General features: G+C 34.5%; 1 protein-coding gene across 3 annotated transcripts; it reads right to left on the bottom strand.

The window, feature by feature from the left end:
- Positions 1–857: 857 nt before the first annotated feature.
- LOC142344924 (transcription factor AP-2-epsilon-like) lies at positions 858–26,193 on the bottom strand. Of its 3 annotated transcripts, none has more exons than XM_075397008.1 (6): positions 25,925–26,193; positions 18,273–18,758; positions 8,305–8,371; positions 4,816–5,068; positions 1,864–2,124; positions 858–1,511 (listed from the first exon to the last, which is right to left on the bottom strand). In XM_075397008.1, exons 1-6 carry the CDS (start codon positions 25,925–25,927, stop codon positions 1,229–1,231), a joined length of 1,353 nt encoding a protein of 450 aa, XP_075253123.1. In that variant the 5' UTR covers positions 25,928–26,193; the 3' UTR covers positions 858–1,228. The 3 variants fall into 3 exon arrangements, with proteins under 3 accessions (XP_075253123.1, XP_075253122.1, XP_075253124.1); XM_075397007.1 differs by lacking the exon at positions 25,925–26,193 and adding an exon at positions 19,478–20,412; XM_075397009.1 differs by lacking the exon at positions 25,925–26,193 and adding an exon at positions 19,478–20,412 and having other exon boundaries at positions 18,273–18,719.
- Between the last annotated feature and the right edge of the window lie 702 nt (positions 26,194–26,895).

Genomic DNA, 26,895 nt, shown 5'->3' with positions numbered 1-26,895 from the left:
TTTGATCAAATGCAGAGCTCATCAAGAAAATCTTTTTTTTCTATCAGGAATCCCTTGATGGAAACGTAAATACTAAGATATGGTTAACTAACTGATATTCCAACGAGAACTAAATTAGTTTGTATGTGTCACAAAGTTCATTTATTGTTCTCGAACTCACTAATTTTTTTCACTTCAAGCAGTTTTGTTCGTTCGGTGGTAGCGTATAGTTCAAATGATAATAAAAAGGAATATTTTTGCAACATTTTTAAGCGTAATATCTGTCTGTAAAAAGCTCTAGCTGAAAATTTGCAAGAAAGACGATTCTTAAAATATAAGTGCTCATAAATGCTTGACATATTGCTGTGGTAAAACAAAATTGGGAGAGAAGAATTAAAATTCGTATAGTGATCAGTTAGGATAACGATTTGTGCAAAGAAATTATAACTAACGATAATAATAGAAAAGTATCATTAAATCTATGTAGCTTGAATCAGATTAGAGAGAGAGAGAGAAACAGAGATTGACTCTGAGTAAACACAAATGGAGAACAAAATAAATCAACAAAGTTTATCGCATAAACAAAGTACTCATTTTTCCTTAACCAATACTATCTTTACAATTCTCAAAGAGAAATAGTTTTTTTTTACCAAGCGGAAAAACATTACACGTTTCTACCGGTACCGATTTTTTAAAAATTAATTTTCTAAAAATTTAATAACAATTACTCTTATATTTAATTATAATTTACTAAGTTTATAAAACTGGTTTCAACATTTGAATCATAATTTACATAGTAAAAATTGACACTAATTGCTTTCATTTTTAAATTATACTTTCAATTCTGATAATTGGTCTGTAATTTGCAGCCAATTTATTTGAAAGTATCGATTTAGTTCGCCGGTATCGGTAGACACTTGCAATGATTAATTGTGATCGGTAGATATTGCACTAAATGTCCTGCTTAACAAAACTGCCGAACAAGACAAAATTTAAAGGTTTGTGTCATCTATAGTTATCATTTATTTTTTATAGCACCAAAACAGAAGAATTCTCTCTGAATTGTGTCAAAAAACAAGACAAAGTTTTTTCAGTTTGTATTTGTCAAATATCGCGGCAACTTTGAGTAAAATAAAAGTTCAGTCCGTTTCAAAACTTTTTCAGCTCTCACAAATCGTGACGTCAGAACAAGGCAGTGTAACTGATTTTCTTGAACTTCTGAGAAAGTTTTTGATGGGGTGTAAAAAAGTTACTTAGGGTCGTCTTTTTGACTGGGTGATATTTCACAGTTGATGTTGGGCGACTCTGAGGTCTTTCCGTAATGTTTCTCTAGAGCTTTCAGCTGTTCATTAAGGTAGTTGTTGATTGCGCCCACCGCACCCAGAACTGTGGGGGTTCCGAACCCGTGTGTGATGAGACTGAAGTTGGTGAGGGGTCTTTGGAGGGCGGGGTCTAGGATGGGGTTGGGTCTGGTGTTGCCCAGAGGAGATCTGTCTTGACTCAAGATATCCTGGAACTCTTTTAACACTTGCCTAAAATAGTCAGCAGATATTAGTAATCTATACGTCATTGGTATCGTGTTTTTCAGCGCTCGGTAACTGTATTTTATTTCGAAACTTATCAGAAAAGAAAAAAAAAATAAGTTAACTGCAACCCTGAAATGTAAACCAAATCTTCAACAAAAAATGAGATTTTTGTAGCCAGTCACAATTTTCTTATCACACAAAATTGTGATACAGACGATAATTGTACTTTATTAATGGGTTAATTTTTCTAAATAAATTGCGATTTTTTTCGACAAAATATGTAGATTTCTGCAATGAATTTTGTTTTATTTTATACATGGTGTTCTATGTATTCGCTGAAGGATCTATCTTGACTTACTTAGTGGCTAATATCATGTTTTTGCGACTGAGGTGTTCGGTCTGTTCCGAGTGCTGTCTGGCCACCCAATCACCCAGAGGTTTCGCAGGAAACTCAGTGTCACAGATGTATGCGAAGTCCCTGGCCAGGTGTATCGCCTCCCCCTCGACCAGTGACGTCAGAAGGGTCACATTAGCTGCCTTTCGTCTTCCAGCCGGGAGATTCAAGCCTATTTTTTCTAATTTCTCGCGAAGAAGTCGGCCGCCATTCTTGGATTTCGCCCTGAAAGAAAAAAATGTTAATTGAGAAAGTTTGAAAAAACAACGAAGCGTGTATTGTACGTACTATAAGTTCGCCATAGCTTGGAACAGAAGCTCTACTTGTTCAACGTATACTTGGCTAGAGGAATAAAGCTTTGAGAAACTGGAAAGAACATGAGAATGGGCTATAAGAGCTTAGATGTCCAAGTTCGAGAGCCTAAGACCAGTTGGTGCAACGGTTAGCCCGTTAGAATTGAAAGTAGGAGATGCTGTTTCGAGTCGAGTACTGGGCCATTTTCACAGTAATTTTTACAGTAGTCCGTTGCTCGTTTAGTTGCATAATTCAATTTTCATCAGCTTTTATTAATAATACTTTAATTTTCAATTCTGATAATAGCTAAAATGTCACTCTAAGAAGAAAATTAATACTTTAATTTTCATTCCTGGTAATAGCTAAGATGTCACTCTAGTACCCCATTCCTCGGGCGCAGTGGGTTTTAAAAACTTCCAATTTTTAACGCTAACAGAAATATACAAAAAGTTTGAAAATAAGAGAGACGGCCGCAAAAATTTGAATTGAGGTTCATTCAAAAATTAAATCATTCTGATTGTTCAATCACAATTGTGAAATAATTCGAAAAGTTCTAGGTTTTCACAAACTAAGCGTGTATTTAATATTTTTCATTCTTTTTGAGTGAACTATTGTGAACACATATTGAACCAATTTAAGAGTTCTCTAAAGTATGTTTGTTAGCTGAAAATGTGTTCAATTAGCGATATTGTTAATTTGATTGAAAGGATGGACACGATTTAGCCCAAGGGTACCGCTAGACCCAAAAGAGAAGAGATTGAAAAGAGGGAGAGAGAGACTAGAAAAGTGATCAAATTAAGTGGACTTTGAAAACCAGAGAGAGATAAAAGCCAGAACACAAGATAAATTCCAACAATTCTAACCCGGGTAGCCAGAGCTTGTAAAAGATTACTAGATTAGAATATTACTGTTAGTGCTTCTGTGCTAACATTTTATCACGCCCTCCCCCTCCCCCTCCCCACCCATTAGTTCACCCTTTTTACTCCTAAAATAACAGGTGACTATATCGCGCTATCAATCCCCGCTTGTATAGATATCCGGTTCCTGTTAAGCTCTATAATGATGAACATATCTGTAAAAAGGGGACTTTAAAAGGCTAAAAAGACACCCCAGAATTACAACTGAATTAGGTAGATTGCCCAGTTTAGATAAACAGCGTCATAGTCAGCTAAGTGGGCAAAGGAAAACATAAGACTGGAGAAAAAGGAAAGACTACTTGTTAAGAGTAGTAATTTAAGTAGAGTTGTAATACCCCCACTTAGATGTTTAAAAGGGGGAACCTCTCGACCACATCCAGATTGATGCAAAGATGAAAAGAAAAGGGAACGAAGCAGTTCTCCCAAAGTTGCCTCGGGTAAAAATTCCCGTGAAAAGAAGGAAAATTTGATCAATTTGTTCAATTTATCACATCCGAAAATTCCCTTCTATAAGACGACCAATTTTGGCTTTACAATGAGCTTTTCTTGTTTTTAAACTCTAAATGCTATTAGTTTTTTTTCTCAAACTGTTTTCTTTGTTCGTAATAGATACTTCATTTTCCAAATCAAAGAAGTTAAAAATAAGGAAGAATTTGCGAAAATCATGGAAAAATTAGGGAAAAGATTGCTGCAGCGGAATGCTGTGCATGTAAGTGTGTTTAAATAGCTGGAGTATGAACAAAAGTATGGATGCGCATTGATGTGGGGCGTAGGGGGTTGTGGGGAGGAGGGGTGGGGGATATTCTTGTTTCCCTTTAATCAGGCCTATTGACAGGCTCTTGGTTAACTTGAAGAGCCCTGAGATGTCTGGGGGCGAAATTGAGATATTTTAATTTATTCTATTACTCAATCAATGTGATCAATTTACGCGCACAATGCGAGTGCCCGCGGGTCACACGTGTGCACCTACTGGTCACCCATCGGTTGAAAAGCCCAGTTTTTCTACTCCGGGCTAAAGCGCACTGGCTTCCAATTGTAAGCCAACGAATCCTCCAGTAATTTTTACACTTCCCCTCATTCACTACCCAACCCAGCCGGCCGGACTAACCCTGAAACCCTCTTTGTGCCCAAAAAGCCCCATGAAACATATTGAAATGTTCTGATTTTCAAAGGAAAATATGAAAAATCTCATTTTCCAATTGAGGCCAACAGTCTTTGATGAAATAGCCCGAAACTATAGGCAAGTCAATTTAAGAGATAGAAGAGAGCGAACCAGAAAAAAACAAAATCAGACAAGCCTTCATTAAAATAATTGACAGAAAAGCTTATGATAGAACATAGATCTCTAGACAAAAAAATAACAGTCAAATTTTGTAACTTATTTTTAAGCTATTTGCAGCATCGACTATGTGAAGTCGGGCTGACTATTAGTAATTTTCTAATTGAAAAAGTATAATACAGTGCTTGACTTTACAATTTGCAGAAAAAATATTTCAAGCAATTCAAAAAATGCTAGAAAAACGTAACCTATACTACAGGTAGTCTTAAGCTTCCAAATTTGCTTATGCCCCGCAGTTTTGCGGACATATACCCCATACCCCCAATACCGTTTTTGTACCATAAGGGGGTTATACTTTCGTGTGTGGGGGGGTATAATTAGGAAGACTGACTTGAGCCCCCTTCCAAAAATGTAATTTTTTCTAACCTTCGTAGGACTCCCCCGAGGAGAGATGCGTTGAGGCACTCAGGGGGGCTGAGTCTCCTCTGAACTTCTGCAACTGTCACTTTGTACTTGGAGGTAGAGGACAGAAGGGACAGTCTTCCGGGCACTGAACAGAACACATCTGTAGGTACAGACATGCCCCCTCCCCCGGGACCACCAGTCACCACCCCACTCGGGTTCCCAAAAGCCATGGAACCGTCTTTGAAGAAACCCGGGTCGTGTTTCGCCTTCATCGCTGAAACACAGTTGATATATGCCGACTATTTAATAAAAGATTTTGCTTCGAATTCTGAATAACCAATTAATGCCTATGATAAATCTATGGCAATGGTTTACTTTCCTAAAAAGATACTTCGAAGGTCTAAAATGGTGTGTTCATAATTGAAACATTCTGTGCAGTGCTCTTTAAGTCTGTTCAGTGCTGATTTAGACGGTTCAGTATTAAAAAAGTGTATGAGATAGTTCCAAGACTTTGCACGAAATTCACAGTCTCGTCCATTTCTTTCGGGAGCGAAAATTCCCGTCAATTAAAGTCTTAAATGAAAGGGTTGATTTGGTTTGCAAATGAGGGGTCGTCTATGAACCAGCAGTATTATCGCGAGGTAAAAAATGATATTATGTTTGAATATTATTGACCATGTCGCCGCCAATTTTTAATAAGAACATTGGGCATATTTTTAAAATAAATTTTGGCCAGAAATATTGATGTGAAAACCTCGAGCATCTCAAGGGCGAAATTCAATAAACTGTTATCTTAACTCATAGTTATGAGATTCTTGTACAGTTTCGTGTCAATTGTCTGTCAAAAAAAGCAATTTTAGTACAAAATTTTCCCAAGGAAATTTATGACAAAAAATTTTATGTTCGCAAAAATCTTTCCCAATTTTTGTAAAAAATTAATCTGAAAATGAAGTTGCGGAAAAGACATAAACTAAATTTCAGTTTTCGAAGTTTGTCAGTGTAATTATTGGGGGTTGGGTAAATAATCTTTCTCAATAATATCACTTTCCTCGGTTCAATCTTCCTTTTGTAATTGAATCAAAGTCAAAAAACAGTCTTTTTTATCATCCGTGCCCCCCTCGACGGGTAGAAAGAGATATCCATTCATGCATGTTACTTGTTAATTGTATCAAATTCACACGTATTGTAACTTCCATTGTTATTGTTGACAATTACCCGTGTATATTTTAGACACTTAATTGCTTCCCAGGTTAATTTGTTCAGACTATGGATACAAGGAATTGTTCACGACACACGGGATCCAATTCTAACCCCCCTCCCCCCTAGCCTCCTCCCTTTATTTTTACCCTGCTATCAATGACAGGTAGATCTGACATCCACCCCAGAAATCTGTCATGCATAACCCCTAATTGAACACAAAAAAATACACCCGTACCCAATTTTTCCTTAACTCACCCGTATAAAAATTTCCACTTTCCTTTCGAAATTAGCCCTATTCTCATTGACAAGAATCATCCAATGTTTTACAAGTTCTTGCGGGATACTTTTAGATAAAAGTCACACCTATTTAATCTCTTCTTCACGCTCGACTGAAATATTTTTCACGCACATTTACTGCTTCGGGGGAAAATTTCACCCTCTCACCCTCCTATGGTTTTTACACTGGGTCGGGTCGGCTAACAGAACATCCAAAACAACAAAATTGTCATTATTTTTTTTACACTTTTTCATAAGTTTAGAACAACAATCATTACATTTTAAGTTTTTTTAAGGGTAGCCACGTTCTGAGCGTGCTTGTTTTTTAATAAAATTTTTAAATGACATTATTCTTTGATAATTTTTTAAAAATGATAACACTCAATTAATTAATTTTTGTGTTAACTTTTTCTCAAAGAAAAGCAATTAAGGAAAAATTCTCAAAAAAGGATAACTTCGATTAATTGATTGTTATGAGGAATGATTTATTAGCTAAGTAATAAAAAAGTTAATTTATGAAACTGACTGTCTGTTTTTCTTAATATTTAGATTGATGTTCATTACAGTTAACTTGAGACTGAGCTGAGCCCGCGGGTTTTTAAAGTTAGAGCGATAGAAAAACAATAATTAGCAATTATGTTGCGATTATTTATCTCAAAAACCTCAATTAGTTTATTAAAAGATCACAAAACGACTCAAAAAACTTCGATTTTAGTCATAGCCCGAAAGGAAATAGCAAGCAGAAAGCTGTCATGTGTTATTTAACTTAGCCCGAGGGGGGCTGAAAAACTTGATGAGCGCGTAAGGGGGGACCTCATAAAACAGGCGACTTGTAGTTTTAGCATAGCTTGAGTTGATTTTATCAACAAAGTGGTATAAGATGAATTAACAATCGAGTGAAACTTGACTATGTTTTCAAGCAACGAATGGCTGGCTTGCATGTACACTTGATTGTAAGTGAATGAAAGTTGAAGAGTTTTGGAGCCAGAAAGCTTCTCTGCTTCAACATGAGGTGCCATGAAATGATGTTTTTTTAAGAGAACGATTAACTAAACAGACCATTGTTAACTACGTTCTTATTTTTATGTATTACTGCTCTTTAATGCCATTATAAGAGCTCTTTTAGTGTGGTACTCTCTCAACGCATGGCTACTCCTGGTCTATAGCTTGATTAGTTTATGGTAATATGCGTTTCAACCGCCGTCATAGAAAAACTTTTGGTAAGAGTGTTTTGGTGAGTAGAAAACATAAGATTAAAATTACTCTCATTCTTTTATTATTTATCATACTGCTCTTACCTGCATAAAACTCACCCAGTAATTGCTTACCGCGGTAATTGAGTTTCATTAACCAATTATACAATTATAATTAAATTAGCCACTCTAGCTGAAAAAATGGCAAACATTAAAACTATAAGCAAAAAAGACGCCAGCAAAACATCTGCGCTTGGCTAACTTTATTTTATTTAGCTCAGTCTTTCAAAAGCTATTTTTCACGACAAAAACGTTTGCTTAAAGCAAAAGTTGGTCAGAATAACGCAAAAAATAAAGACAAAGTTAAAGCGACCTCCCATTTAGACTTAGTGTCTAGTTTGCACACAGTGACAGCAACAGTTAAACTGTTGTGTGTTGTGTCACCCTAAGGGTCCTGTCATATCATAGTCACACAAACAAACACACAGCACACGGACACCTAAGTGACGAAACTTTTCAGTCAGCCAGACATAATTGACATACAACAACCACCTGTGCCAAACAACAACAATAACAATATGGCATCATCAAATCAATAACAGTTCTTTCATCAACCAAAAAAGACCTCGAACTCTATCAGGAATTAGATCGATAACTTTAGTACCCAAAAAAATTGAGCAAAAATGGGTCTCTCAATTTAAATAAAATTAGTAAAAAATTGTGGCAAGCTCTACCGAAAAGTGTAATATGCCAGATGCAGAGTTACAGGCGAATTTTTGAATGAAATTCATGGAGGTAGTGACTGGGGTTCGAACCCGCGCCGAATTTGATGTTTGCTTACCTTTTCTGATTACGTTTCCAGGGTCATTTGAGAGAAAGTTGTTCATTTCGTCAGCCAACAGTCCGTTCTGAAACAATCAACATGAATCTGTTTCAATTCGGCAACTTGATTTTTTCATATATATTCAATTTTTTTCCAGTATTTCCTTGCCATTAAATGACTGGTCATCAAGTTTTTTTAGGGCACTATTTACCAATAATTTTTGGTTTCAGGCTGAAAATTATCATTTTTTCAAAAAAAAAGAATTGAGAATTTTTTAAATAGCTCAGTTTCTCATTATCAGCAAAGTTCAAAGTTTGGTCAGCAAATTTGAAACAGTCATCACATTTTTTAACCTTAGTTGAAAATTTTCAGTAATTACCAGACTTTAGCTAGCAAACGGTTAATTCATTAACTCAAAAATATTTCCATATGTTTTCCATGCTTTTTGAAATAGTTTTCTTGAATTTGTTCATCCGATTGTTGTATTGATGGGGTTGATTACAGACATAATAAGATGAATGACTTTCATTTGTTAGCAGAACAATGATGAGCAGAGATAGTATTTTAAACATACTCCCCAGTATGGAGCGAAAAAGATTACACAAATCAAAGTTACAATGGAAAACTAATAATTTTCATCCCTCTTTTATCTTTTCACTTATATGTGAAATTTCAAATAAATTGTTCTCCGCTATTTTCCTCCCCATCTTTGATAGATAGATAGATAGTAGTATGATCATGTACATACACATTGTACCTATACAAATATACATTATTGGGCATTGTTTTTTACCCCTCCCCCTTCAGTCTCTGCTACTGCGCCCCGGGCGTTCCCAAGTTATGAAAGGGAAGTATGGAAAAAGCGGTTCATTAAGGCAAACGAAAGACGAACAAACGTCCTGCTCAAATTTAAGCGGCGCCTAATCGCAAAATTTCTGTTGAGAAATCCCACAGTGTCATAAACTAGACAACTAACTAATAATTTACGTATTAAAAATTAGCTCACGAGTGAGAAATAATTGTTTCCACTCATTCTTTGAATAAAAGAAAAATAATTTTTTTAAAAATTATTGCTTTGCCTTTTCTTTATTTTTGCCTTTTCTTTCACGAGCGAGAAATATGCTTCATATAAACCGGTCGTATATTTTCGTAAAATGATTTTCATCCGTTTTTCTGAAAAAAAAAAAATTCAATAAGAAAAGGTGAGGACCAGTTTTTATTTACTAAACCGAGAAATCGAGAAAAATGAAAAAACATGTAATTTTGAAAAAAAAATATTTTGAAAAAAGCGGAAAAAGGTTTCGTTGAAAATTGATTTTAATCTCAATATTCCGATGTACTTAGACACATTGCATGAACTTGTTTTTGATCACATTTTGCAAATTTTTATGCAGGTAAATATTTTTGAGCAATCCATCAATTTTTTTTCAAAGAAAAACCCCAATAAAAATGCAAAAACTTGATTACATTAACCTAAAAAAATCCCGCTGGCATATAAAGCTGCATTCATTTAGTAAAGAGATTTTGGGGCACAATTTGAGTTTGAAAAGGGTTTTTAATAATTCAGAGGTTTTGGGCCAGCGTGAGTAATTGATAGTGTGAACGTAATTGGGTAACGTCAAGTTTTTATGGGCTAAGACATTGGGGAAAGGGGGTGCTGCTCCTATTGCTGTACTAATTTAGTGCAGGTGAATTGGGGTTGATTTATGACACAACACAATTGGGTTCCGCAATCAAACTGGGCTCTCTGATTCCATGTCTCATTATATTCACAGACACACATGTAAGTTCGGTTGAGGAGAAATTAAGGCATACAAATTTCATTAATCGTTACCATTAATCATCAGTTTTAACTGATACAATTATTCTGCTCAATTGTTCGTACTTAGGTTAGCGATTAAAGAACAGAAAATTGTAATCAATGTTCTTTATGTTAAAATTTTACGATATTTTGAAGCAAATTATTTTTTAGTATCTGTTTTTTTTCACTGTGAACGTTTTATTTAATGGTTGAGGGCCAGGGTTTATATCCACATGGTTGAAAGTAGATATAATGACTGGAGCTTAGCATATTTTTTTTTTGCGTTGAATAGTTCGAACTTGTGGGCTCAGTGGAATTTGGCAAGTTTCGAATCCACCTATCAGATAAACAGATGCGCAAAATTCTGAGAGCTTTGAAATTTGTCAATTTCTAGTTTTTTTTTCAGTTTTTATGGAAAAAGTGAAAAAATCTTACTAAAAATAAAAATTTGATACAAATGCGACAGAGGCTGAGAAAAAATATATGTAGAAATGATTTGGGATTTGTTTTTGTTTTTATTCAGTTGTTGTTGTTGTTTTGGGGGATAGATGAGAGAGGGAGGATGGAAGGATAGAGGGGATGGGATGGTTTAAACCTGTAATTGTCGTGGGTAGCGGCCACAATTTATGGACCCCGATTAGGGGAGTGTTGGGATGTTATTTGTGGAATTGTCTGTTATTTACTGGGGGGATTACACGCAAATGGGAAGGAGATTGAGTGCCATAAATTTGAAACAGCCACACATAGAAACAGAGACAGGAAAAGAGACGGTTAGACAAAGACGCAAATGTAAAAATTTTCCATTTTTTTTAAAAAAAGTTCTGTTGCAACAAATTGATTATGGAATTGCGCCGAAATCAAAAACCTGTGAATAATTCATATGACCTAAATAGAAAGAAAAAATATGAAATTATTTGAAAAAAAGGTGCAGAATAAAAATCTCGATATTTGTCATATCATTCGATATATTTTGTGAGAATAGAATAAAAATAAGCTTAACCAAAATATTTCTCAAGAATGCAATAATAACAAAAATTTGAAGTTTTTTTTAACAAAATTCTAGAAAACACTAAGCCAAATTAGGAAACTTTAAAAATAAGCAGACCTAATTTCTGTGTTCCGATTGACTTTTTACCAAAATTAAAAATTGTATCAAACTTTTCAATATTTTGATTCTTGTTTTAGCAAACTTTTTAAAGGAAACGTTTGATAAAACTGTCTATGTGGCTGTAAACAATCAACGTTTGTTAGAGCGCGAAAAAGTGAAATTTTTTCAAATGGTTTAAATTAAACACTTTTCTTTCTGAGCGAAAATTATAAAATTCTTGAACTGTTCAAACAAAAATGTTTAAACACAATATGTGTAGTTATTAACACAGTTATCATAAAATGAAAAGTCGCTCGAATAAAATCCATGATTTTCATGGGACGATAGTATTTGTGCAATTTTAAAAAGTGTATTGCATCTTCCCTCTCTCGTAAAGAAAAGATTGATTAGGAATAAAACGCCGTTGATTCCCTGTTAAAAACAAATTGAGCTTCTGGGCTTTAGACTGAATCCCGGGGCAGAAACAAAAGTCCCATTCAGAGACAATTTATCAAAGTCACTTTTTTCTTCTACTTTTTCACTCTATATCTCTTTCTTAAACATCAATCTCATACACACAGAAATTTAACCTTTTTAATGCAAAAATTCCGTCACTTGCCATATAGTTACAGACCACATAATTGCTCAGCCAATCACATCGGAGAGCTTTTTTATGATGAGTCCGCAATCAATTCACCAAAAAATGATCTGAAAAAAATCAAAATTCTGGGCAAAAGTATTACGTTAAACCCAATAAGGGGTGAATTCGGCAGATGATCGGAAAAATTATCGCCGATGGAAGAAAAACTTCATTTTTAAAACATGGAAAAAGGTGTGTACTTCGGTACAGAATTTCGACCAACTTGTCAGAAATTTTATCAGAAAAGTTTGCTCATTTGACTTCAATTATCATTTAAAATGAAAGATATGACAATTTTTCATAAAAATATTCTGCGTTAACATGTTTTTCTTTCGCATTAAAAAGTCAAAAATGTTTTTAGTGTGAACGCAACATTAAAGGACATTCGCAAAATATTAGAAAAGAAAGTTATAATATAGATGGATAGGAATAATAGTGACATTCTCGGAGGGCTAATTAGGAGCTGATTTGGTGGAGGTTAGATGCCAAATGGAGAAAGAGAAAGAGGAGAGATCGGGATGTCTTCTGGTGACAGGTGAAGACAGCCGGGCTCAGGGCACACAGACACCCTCCTCAACTCAATCCACTTCAACTCAAATATCCCCACTTCACTCAAGTGAGTGTATAAGCGTACATGGAAAGAGTCGCACAAAAATGCAGTAACCAGCTTTACAATGTAAGAATATGGAACGTATATTTAAAATTTGAATTAACTTTAGCCGAAAAAACATTAAAAAAAACATTAAAACAAAAAAAAGGTAAGAACAGCTGCTGAAAAGGTTTTCTAATATTGCAGAAGCTGATATGTTGCTCAAGCGATTAAAAATTTGTTCTCCTTATTAACAAACTGTGTAAATTGATCAACAGTTTTGATTATTGTGACAAAAATTATGAAAATGATGGAAAAACTGGAAAATTAGTTAGTACTGGAAGCCAGAATGCTGCCTAGTTCACCAGTTCAATACCTTTCAGTAGTAACCAAAAACTGCTGTCTTTCTTTTTTAACTTTTTCTAAAAAATTATTTCAAGCGCGAAATTTTTTGATTCTTTTTAAATGCCATAATTCATTGAACATTAGGCTTTAGTTTGACCAAAAAGCAACTTTCACTGAAAATATCTGAAAACGTTTATCAATTTCGAATTGTTTCTGTGGAGCTCAGAAAGAATTAAACAATTTTTAGGAGCTCGTTTGTTTTTCTAGAAGAAAACTACTCAAATTCAATTCACTCAAGGTAGATAATTGAAAACTCAAATTATTTTAAACTCAAAGACCCTGAACAAATAAATTTCTCCAACCTAGCTTTTTCAAAAATTTCGCTACCTAGTTATATATAAAAAAGTTTAATATAGTATAATTTAACAAGAGTATAATATAGTTTAAATTCTGATCAACCGACGGGCAATAATTTTTATTCGCGGACGGTGATCAAGCGTTGCACGCTCAATTCTGATTATTGCAGCTGTTTTTCCTTAGAGAATTTCAAGAATACAAAAGTTACCGAAACTGCACAAAAACTACAAGTTTGACCAAGCCCCATCGAGTTTATATTTTCTAGTATTATACATTTGTTGAAACAATTTCCAATCTAATTCAGTTACCTATCTTTCAATCCAAATTATTTAACTCACACCTTTTGAAACAAAATATTTTCACAGCCTCTGTGTCTTTTGTGGCCTTACAATTTTCACCTTCAAACTCTTATCACACAGATGTTTTGATCTGCTTACGCTTAAAAAAGAGCAATCAACCAAAACAATTGCAGAAAATTTGCAAAGAAATTTAATTAAACATTTCTAGCCTGTGATATGAATTAAATGTAATCTTTCCTCCTTTATAGGGGTTACATTTTAAATATTGTATTTAAATTGTAATAACCACCTAATATTCCACCTTTATATCGGTTACACTTTTAAAATCCTATATATTAAATGTATGACAGTTTATAAGGCACCGTGTTTAACATAAGGCGAAAATGCATGTTTAAGAGGCCTCTGAAGAGCATGTTTAAGAACTATCGAAGAGCATGTTTAAGAGCTCTCGAGCAGCATGGTTCAGAGGGCAGATTGCGAGAGATCAATGACCGAAAAAATTACTCGTAAAAGGTCAATGTCCGAAAAAGCGCAGACTACAAAAGAGTCGTTGACCTAAATGCGAAAAGAGTCAATAACCGATAATCCAGCTCTCAAAAAGTTCAAGCGCCGCAAAAAAAACAGGGATGCAAGAAAAGTCATTCATCGAAAAAATGTCAATTAGAAACAGACCAAAAAGAGGGTATTGCTAATTTTGGGCTTTATTAATTGCTCCTGAACGAAGTTCATAGCAATTATTAAAAACGTGTTGGTCGTTTTTTATCCAAATTTTTTTGCTTGACCATTTTTTGCTTTTCTTCTAGAATTTTTTTGACATCTCAAGTTACTTTTTCACGCTTTCGTTCTTCGTTTTTGAGTGATCTCTATTGCTCACTCTTGTTGCTAATATAAACTTGGTCGCATAATAGGAATTTTAAGGGCCAAATAGCACAGTTTGCAGTGCATATGGCAATGAAGCGGGAGGTTAGCGGTTCGAATCCCGGTGGGGTCAAATGTTTTTCCACCCGCCTGTCGTTCGAGAGCAATTCTTCCGACATTAGTCGGTTTATGTTTTGATTTCTTTGTTTTGTTGACAATCTGTTAGTTGCGGACACATGAAATTAAACTACTATATTTAATTGGTTTTGGTCTTTTGCTGCTCGTGTTGGTCTTTTTTATGCAATTTTTTGCTTGACCGATTTTTTCTCTTGACTCATTTGACTTTTCCTCCTTAAAAACGGGATAATCAGATAGCGCCCAGCGGGCATTAAGTTTCATTAGAGGCCATTAGTTGCGTTCAGTAGTCCTTCATGTGCTTAGTGTGGAGAAGCTACTTGGAAGGCCGTAGTTTAAAGTTAAAAGGTCATTTTAGGAGTTTTTGCCCAAAATGTTACATTTTTTGTGTTTTTTTTTGTTACTTTTCGAATTTTTTGTTGGACCAGTCTAAAAATAAGGGTGGTAAAGATCTTTTGCAAGACATATATACTTCTTATGATCATTTTAATGGCTATTTGTTTTAATACTCCAAGCAAAAACACGCAAATTTGTACTAATTGTCACAATTTTTTTCAAGTTTTCTGTTTTTTTTTAAATTTTTGGTTTCTCCAGCCTCAAGAGATAAAGAACCTTCTCTAGGGGGTTTGTTAATAGGTTATCGAAACATTTTCAGTGGCAATGAAATAGTTTTCAAGATTTTATCTCCATGAATTCTTGCATTTCTCTGACTAAACATGAAATTTTTTTTGTCATTTTTAAAGTTTCTCAATTGTTGGAACTCTATTCAAGTTTTTTTTCCAATTTTAAGGTTCCTCAAGCCTCAAAAGCCAATGAATATCCTCTATGGGTTACTGCACAGTTTCTGGAATTAATGGTATGTTTTTCAAGTTTTTTTTATCGCGAATTTTAGAATTTTTTTGACAAAACACTCAGTTTCAGTTTTTTTGACCTTCATTGTCATATTTAGGTTTTTTTTAGCCTCAGGAGTCAGAAAATCTTCTTTAGAGTTTAATAATTAGCTACTGAAAAATTTCTGTTGGCCAGGGAATAATTGTCAATGTCACAAATTTAGCAATTTTTTTGATAAAACTCTATTCTTTTCAATTTTGTCTTCAATTTTTAGGTTTCTCCAGCCTCCAGAGCCAAGGAACCTCCTCTAGGGTTTGATAATAAGTTACTGTATAGTTTGTGGATGTAATGGAATGTTTTTGAAAATCACCATTTTAAACATTTTCTTGACAAAACCTGCAGTTTTTAATTGTTTTGACCTTCATTGTCATTATTTAGGTTTTTTTCAGCCTCAGGGGTAAGGAAACCTCCTTTATGTTCTAATAATAAACTACTGAAAAGTTTTTGTTCTGGACAGAGAACAGTTTTCAGTTTTTCATCAAAAAATTTAAGCAATTTTAAATAAAACTCGCTTTTTTTTCGAAGTTTTTTTTTAAAATCTTTTTGCAATTTTTAGGTTTCTCCAGTCTCAAGAGCTAAGCAATCTCCTCTAGGGTTAGAGAAAAGATTACTGCATAGTTTCTGGATGTAGTGGAATGTTTTTCAAGATTTTAACATCACGAATTTTAAGGTCATTATTCAGGTTTTTTTTAGATTCAGGGGTTAGAAAACCTCCTTTATGGTTAAATAATAAGTTACTGGAGAATTTTTATTGGCCGTCGAATAATTTTCAACTTTTTAATATCACAAATCTTGGCAATTTTTTAAAATAAAACTTGCCATTTTTTCAAGTTTTTGTGAAAAGTTCTATTATTTATTTGAGGTTTCTCCAGTCTCAAGAGCCAAGGAACTTCCTCTAGTATTTGATATTAGCTTATCAAATCTAATTTTTTAAAGATTTTTTGAATTTTTTTGGTTTTTTCGGGGCCCAAGGACTTCCTACAAGGTTTGACAATAAGCTACTGAAAAGTATCTGGAGTTAATGGAATGGTTATAAATATTTTAATCACTCGAGTTTTAGCAGTTTCCTGAGAAAGTTTTAACTTTTTTCGAGTTTTCAGAAAATTATTTTGGTGTTCAAAATTTAGGGGTCTTTATGATCCACTGAAACTATTTAAGGCTTGAAATAGGGATACTGGATTTTCTCTAGTTACTGAAAAGGTTCTGAAGATATTAATATGAGAAGTTTTAGCATGACTTTGTTGAAGTTTGCAATTTAAAAAAAATGAATGTTTTTGACCTTTTCTGAGTCTAACAATGATTACTGGAAACGAATTTTTTTAGGTTTTGCAGATGAGTTTTCTGACAGAGCTCCAGAGACAAAAAAATGGTTTTAAACATCTTTTCTGCTGCGAAATTTGGAAACTTATCTTTTTTCGAAACTTTCAGTTTCTATACGATTTAATTACTAATCATGCTAGAAAACTGGAAGTTACGGAGTCGAATCTCATCATAGAAAATATTTCAATCTCTTTCTGTGCTGGTTGGGGTTCCTTTCCTTCTCCTTCTCGTTCACGTTTTATCTCTCACACTCTATCTCAAACAAAATTTGTAGCAATCTTAATCATTTTGGTCTTTTTTATGCTTGTTCGCTTCACCAATTTCTCGTTCGACACATTTTACTTTTCGTCCTCGGAAACGAGATAAAGAGGTTGCGGCCAGTGAGTATTAAGTCCTCTTAGAGCCTTTCAGCTCAGTTATCTCATCAGCCGCCTACCAATCCCCAGCACTGCACATTCTTCAGGGCCCCGTGCAGCCAAAGATCTACCTACCGCCATTACCCCCTCCCACCACACACTGTTGCCTCCTCCACCCCTACTGCCCCCCCCCGCTGCGGTGCACCCCTCTGCTCACCTCATGCCCCTTCAATTAAGCTAAAGCTAGCCTCAGTAAACCGTGGCTAGCTACTGACGGAGCCAACGCCTTGCCGGCTGTTTGAGAGCATTTCGCCCGACGTTAGTTGCTTATGTTTCATTTTTTGCGAAGTAGGTTTTGTTGGCCTGGGGAGTTTTGCGATTTTTCACTCACGATTGAACAATTTATCCGTTAATTGCTTTCCACCAACATTTTTCAGGCAATGTCTTTGGCTGACAGATCTAGGTTTTTGAGACACTTGTTTGCCTTTGTATTCACGATTTTCTCTTTCGCATTTTCAAATACCATTTTTACTTTCGAATGTGAGGTGGAATTTGCACAAAGTTAAATTATTAAAAGTATATCGGAGGTTCTGTTATTGATTTAAGATGCTTAAAGAAGTTTTTAGCTTACCGCCAACGCAGGTTGGATTTATCCCCTACTTTTATAGGGAGTTTCTGTGGATGTTAGTCGGATGTTTCATTGTCATCAGAACAGAACACAAAACTTTAATTTAAATACATACAAGTTTAGAAGTTTTGCCTAATCTTAATATTTGTTACCATCGCGCTCATTTTCCTTATTTTGCCGGATATTTTTTAGTTACTTCGCGATCTAATACAATTTTTAGTTTTCGTTAATTGTATCAGTGAAATTAATATTGGGATGCGCATATTTGTTCGTCCAAAGTTCTTAGAGAGTTCTTGAAAAAAAGGTTTAATTAGATTGCTTTTACGGACCTGCTAGTTTTGATTAAATTGTAATAGCTAGTTCCACCTAATATCAGGCTGTGTAAACTAATATCAGTAAAGAAGAAAACAATAATCAGTTTGTTCACACAAGCTTATGAAAACAAAATTTCTGTCCACAGGGAGGGTACACCCTATACCCGGGTTGAATTCATAATTGGAAAGGTTGTAAAATTACAACTTTCTATTATGTCGTCTATGAAAAGTTGTAATCCTAGAAATGAAAGTTGTAAATTAACAAATTTTTAGAGAAATCATGAACACGGCTAAAACAAAGCACAAATAATGTGTTTCAAAAAATTAGTAAGTATACACATATGCATATAATTAAACTTTTTATACCTGTGCGTCGTCAACTGCGTGAAAGCCGGCGGACACTGCGGAATGTAGGAACAAATCGCTGGCTGCGTCCGGGCTGATGTGATGGGCCCCCGCCGCAGTCCCAGTACTGGCGACATTTGTGTGCATTCCAAACAAGTCTGGACGTCTCATAGCTGCCGCTCCGGGCGCAAATTGGGCTGCGGCTGCCATACTCTGGTGCATGTAGAGGGGATCATTGCTAACTGCCGTTCTCTGATTCCACTGATTCTGATGTAACTGATTGAGATGCGCAGCTGCGTACGGGTCAACTGCAGCGGTGTTTGCCATATGGTGTGAAAAGTCCGCAGCTGTTTGCTGGGCGGCCAGATTGTAGGGTGGGGGGAAGTAGGGGGGTTGGAAGTCGGCGGTGGTGGCCGTAGGGTTCCCGCCGAGTCGACCCCCAAAGGGACCCGAGTTGCCATTCGTAAGCTGTGAAAGGGCATTTCTGTGAGCAAAGTCTACTCTGTCCTAAACGAAAAGCGGGTTTTCATTTTCCCCAAATTTATTCGAAATTATTCCAAAATGCATCATTGTAAATGACGAATGTTTAAAAATTGTAACTTTTATTCACAGAAAATAATTTTTAAAAATTGTAATTGCAAATATTTGCACGTTTTTCTACAGTTTAAAATTTCTACAATGATGCTAAATAATATGTTTTAACTTAAGTTTTTGCTACAACAAAATGCGCGGAACCCTCATTTACTCATCAAATTTATGGAAAGATATAATTTTTGAATGATAAAAACAAAAAACTACCTACCAAATTTTAACAAAACTTTAATAACCGCTGAAAAAACGTAATAATTGGTAACTATGTCCATCGGTGTGGTTTTAATGTGGCTGAGGACAGCAAAATTTTTCAAGACGGAAGTCTGTTTTGAACGATCAGATGAAGTCACAAAATTAAGAGAGGAAAAAAAGGACTCTTTCTGAAGTCGTCCAGTCAATGGCTGAGAGTGATGCATGGTCGGGATGTCTGTGGTACCTCGGGGGCGCTATGCATAGTAAATGAGATCTTTATATGTATGTCAGAGGTCTATAAAACCTCGAAGCACAAACAAATAAAACTATATTCCCTTTCTCGCTTTTTTCTCTCAACTATGTCCCGCCATATGGAGCTAGGAATAAAAATCAGAGAGGAAAGAGATGCAGGGGGTATATAAAGTTAGAACTAGTATACGTACCTCTTGCATCGAGTCTAGTAATCCAAAAGTTCCGCCGGGCATTTTGAGATAGTTCAAATTGCAACCAAGTTAGAACTCTTCTTCTTCAGCGCTTGATGATGATATATATACTTGACGTTGCTTCTGGATATTTTCGAAGAGAGACGCGATCGAGAGCTATATAGGATGTAAAGGGGGGTATACTATAAGCTGATGAAAACAGAACAAGGGGGTAAAACAGGAATAGATACACCACCACGCGTGCGTGCTGCCTGAGTTTTATTAGCTACCTAGCTTTGACTAGAGGCTAAAGTCACTGGCGCCCGGCGACTTAGAGAGAGAAAGAGAGCAGAGGCTATTGGACGGCGCCTGTAATTCAAAAAAGATGAGCTAGCTTCGAGGCTTTTATTGGGAAAAGTACTACTTTTCAGAGAGCGAATAGAAATTGAAGTTGAAGCAAAACTATACTGCAATTGAAGAAAGAGAAGCAATGATAAAGAATTAAGCTGCACTGTTGTTGGTTCGTTTTTCTTATAACTATTTTAGTTATAACTAACTCACAGTATTGACGTGTGTAGTCGAGTTATTTGAATTTAACTGGAAGGCTTTAGGAAGTTGTAAAAACTGAAGCAAGTTAGCTGAGTAAAAAGTCACTTTTATCTTCGCTGTTCGAGTTTATTTCTCGATTTTTAGCTTCCAGTAATAAACTGACTGAAATGCGGCGCACACTAAGCTAGGATTAATTCGCTTCAACTTATTTTCGCTTTTAGCCCGTAGGTTTAATTACAGTTGAAGCAACCCTAACAAAAAGGTATGCTACCCAAAATAAAATCTAATCACTGTCACCAAAAGCAGAATAATTATTAACCCAACATAAAAGGTTGGCTGAAATATTTGGGATAAAAATTAATTTTGGGAATTAATTTTTTAAAATTGTCAAAAAATGTCAACCAGTTTCTTCGCAGAGATCATAAATTTGAAATTATGTTTTGAACCACAAGCAATGTTGCTTAAAGCAATTTGATTGGCTGGCAGTTCTCGCCTTGTGATTGGCTGACAGATAAGCTACAAGATAAGCGCTGAAGATTCACTTAAATATATTCAATTATGTCTTGCTTGTTAATAAAAAGGTATTTGACTATTTTCAAAATGAATACTCGATAATACTTAATAAACAAAATAGCAAACTAAACTCGTGTATAATTAGTTAAGCTATGGTAATTAAACACTCTTTATAAAGATTAATTTAAGGATCAGAAAAGAATTAACCTTAATGGAAAATTTGCAAAACTGACATTCAATACCAGCCAAATTTAAAACTGTTTAGTCCCGTTCGCAGAGCAGGGATTAAATTATTCCCAACTGTTTATTTTTCCTTCGCTGCAACGGTTAACTAGTTAACTTGTTGTTTATAATAACTGACAGTTCCATTAATCCTCAAGGTTCAAAATATCTTGTGGTTATCTAGTTACGACAATCAGAAAAGTTTGTTTACAATTTTAGGGAAAATTTTCTAATTTTGTACTTTCACCAACATGGATTTAGTTTTTACTATTTATGAAAAAAGCTAATTATTGTAACGAAAGTGTGAAAATCGAGGCGCGGTTCTTAATTTGAAAAATTAAACCAAGCAATCATATTTTGAGCCTCTTTTTTATTTTAGTTGATTGTTAAAATGAATATTGCATTACAATGTAGCCTCAGGTTGCCAATTTGTAATCAACTAATAGTTGCTACAAAGCAGCACCCACACATACAAAGCAGATATAAATCCCAAATTCCAATTTAATCAAAACACCTGTGAACAAAAAGTATATAATCAAAGATTCTATCACGCCAAAATACTCTACAATCAAAATACTGCTCATATGTTCACAAAATGTAACAATTACGATACAGTAAAATTAAATCCAAAATTGAACAAATTTTGAGGAACAATGTGATACAAAACAGGAAATATTCACGATTTCGATTCGTTTTATATCTATAATTCTTTCAGATCAATGCGTCAATGATAAGTGTAATTTTTTTCCTGGTCGAAACGGCGAATAGACCTATAATCCAAATTAAGGTCTTAAGTTGACCTGACTGTCTTGAGTAGCCAGCCAAGTTGATTAAATAATTAAATAACTTAAAAAATCAGTCAAACAATTTCCAGCAAGCCTAACGTTTGAATAAGAATGTGATTTATAGGTCAAGAATTTAATGTGATGCATTATCATGACAGATGTCATTTTTATGAAAAAAAAACTGAAAAATCATTCGTCGCTAAGTTTAAAAATTTCGTAATCACTAGTTGATATAATAATGCGATCAAAAGGGAACTGGAATTTTTTTTCGAAATCTTATAAGATTTCATAATTTTTAATGAAATTTGTTGAATTATAAAAAATCGTTATCACGACCAGTATCGCTTATCGTTATAAATCGTTATCACGACCAGAAATATGACTGCGGTCTTAATGTAAATGTCAGTGTAATTTCTTCTGAAACTGATTAGGTGGACTAAAAGTTGTGAGTATGGAATTTGAGAATTTGTAAAATCTCCCTTCCCCCATAAATTACCTACCCATATAATGTCTACCACACGAACCGTTTTCTCACAGTATCACTTAAGAAAACTCAACGCAATTCTACTCTAAATTGTTTGCAATTTTCGTATGAATTTTTGCCGGAATTAAAATAAGCTGATAGAGAGATAATTTTCAGACAAAGTTATTTGGTCAAACGGGTTAATCAATGCTGCGTGGTGTCGGGTGAAAAAAAATTTCTGAAATATTTAAGTTTTTGGTTAAGTCACTGGCATCATTTTGCTCGACACAATTGAAAACTAACCAATTTTTACCTTGAGTAGAGTAGACATAGTTGATTTAGTCTACACTTAACTTGTGAAACATTTCATAAAGAATTAGAACAAGCAAACAAGCGAAAACAAAAACCAGGAATCGTTTTCCAAATGTAAAAACACTTGATTATTCATTTAAATAAGGTGAATGAACAACAGTCAGGAAAATACAAAAAAAAACTTGCACACCTGTGCTTTCGCACAACGAGTTATAATTGATTTAGTTAGTGCTGGAGTTAGAAGAAAAGTCCGCCAGAAAGGCAAAGTATCAGAATTAATTGCAATTAAAGACGCAAAATTGCTTTAAAATAGCAGAAACTTCAATTCTGTTAAGTAGCTTCAAAATTCAGAAAAAAATTGATTTCACGGGTGAGTGGTTAGATGAAAAACGCCACCTATTTGGGCTTTTTGAGGACCTTGTCAAGTTAAGGACTTGCTTAACGAGAGAGGTGAGCTGTAAAGAAAATTTATTGACGATGCTCTTGTGTGGATCATAATTGTCACAAATCCCTTTGGATCTGAACCAACGGACATCTAAGGTGAAAAGACTTTAGCATGGCTGTCTCACACATTGATTAATTTGTTGGTAAAATTTTAATGGACGATCAAAAGCAGGCTAATAAGTTGGTTAGATATGATACAACCTTAAATTTTATAACTGTACTAATTTTTGCCCAAAAAATTAAAATATTTACTAAAACATGCCGGTAAAAGTGTTCTTATTGGTTTACTTAGAAAATGCACATTCGATCAATCTAAGAGTTTTTTCAAAATGCCATCGAATCTTTTGGAAAGCAAACAAATGTCAACTGTCACAAAGTTTACATATTTTGAAAAACATTTGGAAGAGATCCAAAAATATTACAAAAACACATGTTGCCTTCTAAAAATGTGACAATTAGGAATGAATAAAACCGGAAAAAATATGCACTTTGTTTTAATTGGACTCAACGACATTGGTGTCTCAACAAAAATTTTATAGGATATAGTTTAAATTAACAATAATGGTACAAAATGTACAAAGTAGAGCATCAAAACTACTGAAGAAACATAAAAATCAAAGAAGAAAAATTTGGAGCTGAACACCGTAAGATTTTTTTCAAGTGAACAGTTTGCAATATGTTTAAAAAACAACATAGTCTCCCATAAAATTTCAGCAAATTAAAGTAAATAAATGGGGCAAAAGTCAAGTACCCCACAGGTTTCCCAAATAGCATTGTAGTTGATATTTAAAATAAACTTATTCCTATCAAAGATTAGTACAGTTATAAAATTTAAGGTTGTATCATATCTAACCAATTTATTAGCCTGCTTTTGATCGTTCATTAAAATTTGACCAACAAATTAATCAATGTGTGAGACAGCCATGCTAAAGTCATAACTGTTCCGCTAATTATCAATCAATATGATTAGCCAACTTATTATTTTAAAATGAAGTATGAGGGTGCGCTGAAAATCATTACCATTCAAAGAATTTGAATTGTATTGGGGGCACTGTGTTTTTTTAAGATGTGTTCACACATTTTTCAATGACTTTGATCTTTCAAAACGGGATAAACAGGTAAAGCCCACCGGACATGAAGTTTCAATAGGGGACCAAAGTGGACGTTAGTAGTCTTTCAAGTGCTTAGAGTGGTGCAGCTATTGGGATGGCCTCAATTTAAGGTTAAAAGGTCATTTTTAGGAGTTTCTGGGCTCAAAATGGTGCAATTTTTCATGTTTTTTGTGATTTTTTTGAGTTTTTTGTTTGATTAGTCTTATGTTTAAGTTTTTAAAAGTTGACGAAGGCCTTTTGCGAGACAAAATTACTTGTTACGACCGTTTTAGGAGCTATATGTTTTGGTACTGCAAACACAAACACGCAAAATGATGTTAATTTTTGCAAATTTTTTCAAGTTTTTTGAAAGTTTTTGGTCTATTTTCGAGTATTTCCAGTCTCAGGGGTCAGGGAATCTCCTTTCGGAGGGTCCAGAGTTTTTTGTTTAGTTTGTTTGATTGTTTTAGTTTCTCCCTTTTTTAGATGATTTTGTTTGTGTTTTGGCTGGCATTGTTCAATTGATCTGCTGGTTAAGTAGAGTTCTTCTATGTTTTTCCTTCAATTTTTTGAATTTTATTTCAGGATTTGTCCTGCTATGTTTTTTTTCCTTATTGAAAGCGTGCAGCACGACAATATTAGATATGCATTGAGAAAAAAGAGCGCTTTATTAACAAAAATTACGACCAGAAATGCTATCTGTTTTCTGACAATAAGCAGAAAAAGATTCTGGAGGAGCCTGATCATCTGAAGTGCTTTGGAATTTCATAAAATCAGCGATGACTACCCATCGGAATATCTCAGCGTTATACCAATTTTACTAACCTGAACCTTTTCAACTCTGGCGTCATCCCACTTGAATGCAATTCATATGAAATTGTTGGATCTGTTGTCTCTTCATCGTTAGGCCGTTGCTACCGAGTTTCCTTTAATAGACGCTATGCTAACAGTTAGGCGAACTCACGGCTCTTTACTTTAAGGAGAACTTGAGGTGTGATTACGCATGTTATTTAAATTGAAATTTTAGTTACTCTTGCGGTGCGTTTTGCTAGTAATTAATGGGTCAACTATAAGTTCTTTAGAGGTTTTCTGAATATGTACAATTCAGTTATTCAGTTTTGATTCAGCACTGAAAATTTCAAAATGACAAAAATTATATGAAGGGATAAAAAATCCATAAAAATACGTCTTTTCAATAATTCAGATCTTTTTGAAAAATCGTCAAATGTTTTTTTTTTAATTAAATATAATAATAATAATAATAATAATAATAAGGCATTATAATAATAATAGTAACAATAATAATAATAAAATTAATTAAATATCAGGCAGTGTTGTTTGGATCTTCGAATATATATAATTGCCTTTCCGGACATTTCAAAGCATTATTTTGCCATAATTTTCTGGTTATTTTTTAAAAACCAGTTTTTTTATCAGCAGTACCTAAGCGTCTGAAAAAACTCTTTTTGAACCAAATTTTTTTTTTGCAGTGAGCGTATCGAACTAAAAAATTAAAACAACCATCGCACTTTTTTCATATGCAAAACTTTTTGTTGCATTTTTTGCTGGTTTCCTACTTTGAGTGATAGACTAGATGACAAGAACTTAGGAATTCAACAAATTAAAGAATAAATGTTTAATTTTTCGAGCGAAAATTATGAACAAAACGAAGTGTTAATTGTTACAGAATGATTAAATTTGTGCAACCCACGACACATTTGACTTCTTTTCAAACGAAACTTTTCCATCAGACTAGTACATATTTGTTCCATTTCGTGCACACAAATTTAGGTCAGATATTTTTACTTACCGTTCAACATTGATCTTCACAGATAAGAGAGCAAATTTTCAGGGTCTAATGTAAATTAAAACAAAACGTATTTCATTACTCTAACTGAGAGACAGTGAATAAATAGGTTTAAATGTCCTGAGGTTATTACAGACATAATTTATAATTATGAATTGTGAGAAAATGAGATTGAATGTCCGTCTGAAAAACCAAACAAAGGTTCGGTAGAAGCTAGGCGGGCAAAGGGCCAAGGGCCACCCTTTAGGGGTAAAAATAAAGAGAACAAAGAAAACAATTTACCATTATTGCCTGTAAATGATCACTCTCTGGATATCACTCGGAGGGTTCAGACGGTGCAGATTCGGAGTGCTCTTTGACCCGAGGCTTCGCGAAAAATTGATTGCCCAGTTACTTCTATGGGTGTTGTTGTGACTGATTTTTTGCCCAGGAGGTGAAATGCAGCACGGGTTATCTTGTTCAACTAACTTTGTTATAACTATTAAGCTAATGTGAGTAGTGAGTTATAACTTATCCTTAAGATGCCAGGAAGCGAGCTGAAGTTTCTTTACAAACAAACTTTCACCACAAGCGTGGAAATCTATCTTTGCTACCAGCTGATTTCTAGCTGAGTTGAAACGTATTATGATAAACTAACACGATTGCCAGGGAGAATTTTGGCTTGAAGTGGCCTCCGGCTAAAAAAAGTTGGCCCAAATTCTGGCCACAAATTTGCCTCAGTCTTTGTTTGGCTTTATTTTCACAGAGAGTTGGAGTGTTAACGGTTTAAACTATCACCCGTTAGTGAAATTTACCTTAATAGTACTGCAGACCTAAAATTGATGAAACATCTCGCATGAACTTTTTTGTTCCAGAAAATTAAGAAATTTTACAGGTTAATTACAGAGCTCTTTTATCGATAATTAAAATAACAGTTTCTATACGTTTGCTCCTCATTAATTGAGTTTAAAAAACTCGATTTTCGATTTCAGCATAAAATGTATTTTGGTAAAAAATTTTGCCAATAATTTTTATAAATTTCGGCTTGCTGAGACTTCGGCTTTTTGATCCGAGACAAGAGAGTTTCAGCTGTTTTACGGCACAGCTGCTGAGAACAAAAAGAGCATAAACGCAATCTGATTGGCTGAAACAAAAGCAGACCAAATGTGGCGTGAAAAAGTCCTCTGAAGTGGAGAGACAAACTGTCAACTATAATGGAAAAGCGGGAAAACGTCGTTCATTGGGTTCAAGAGAAATATCACGTACAGACCGGG

The sequence above is a fragment of the Convolutriloba macropyga genome, chromosome 8, assembly GCF_964194025.1.
Source record: "Convolutriloba macropyga chromosome 8, txConMacr16.3, whole genome shotgun sequence".
NCBI lineage: Eukaryota > Metazoa > Xenacoelomorpha > Acoela > Convolutidae > Convolutriloba > Convolutriloba macropyga.
Note: the sequence above shows the minus strand (reverse complement) of the source record. Positions and strands in the feature narration are given on the sequence as shown.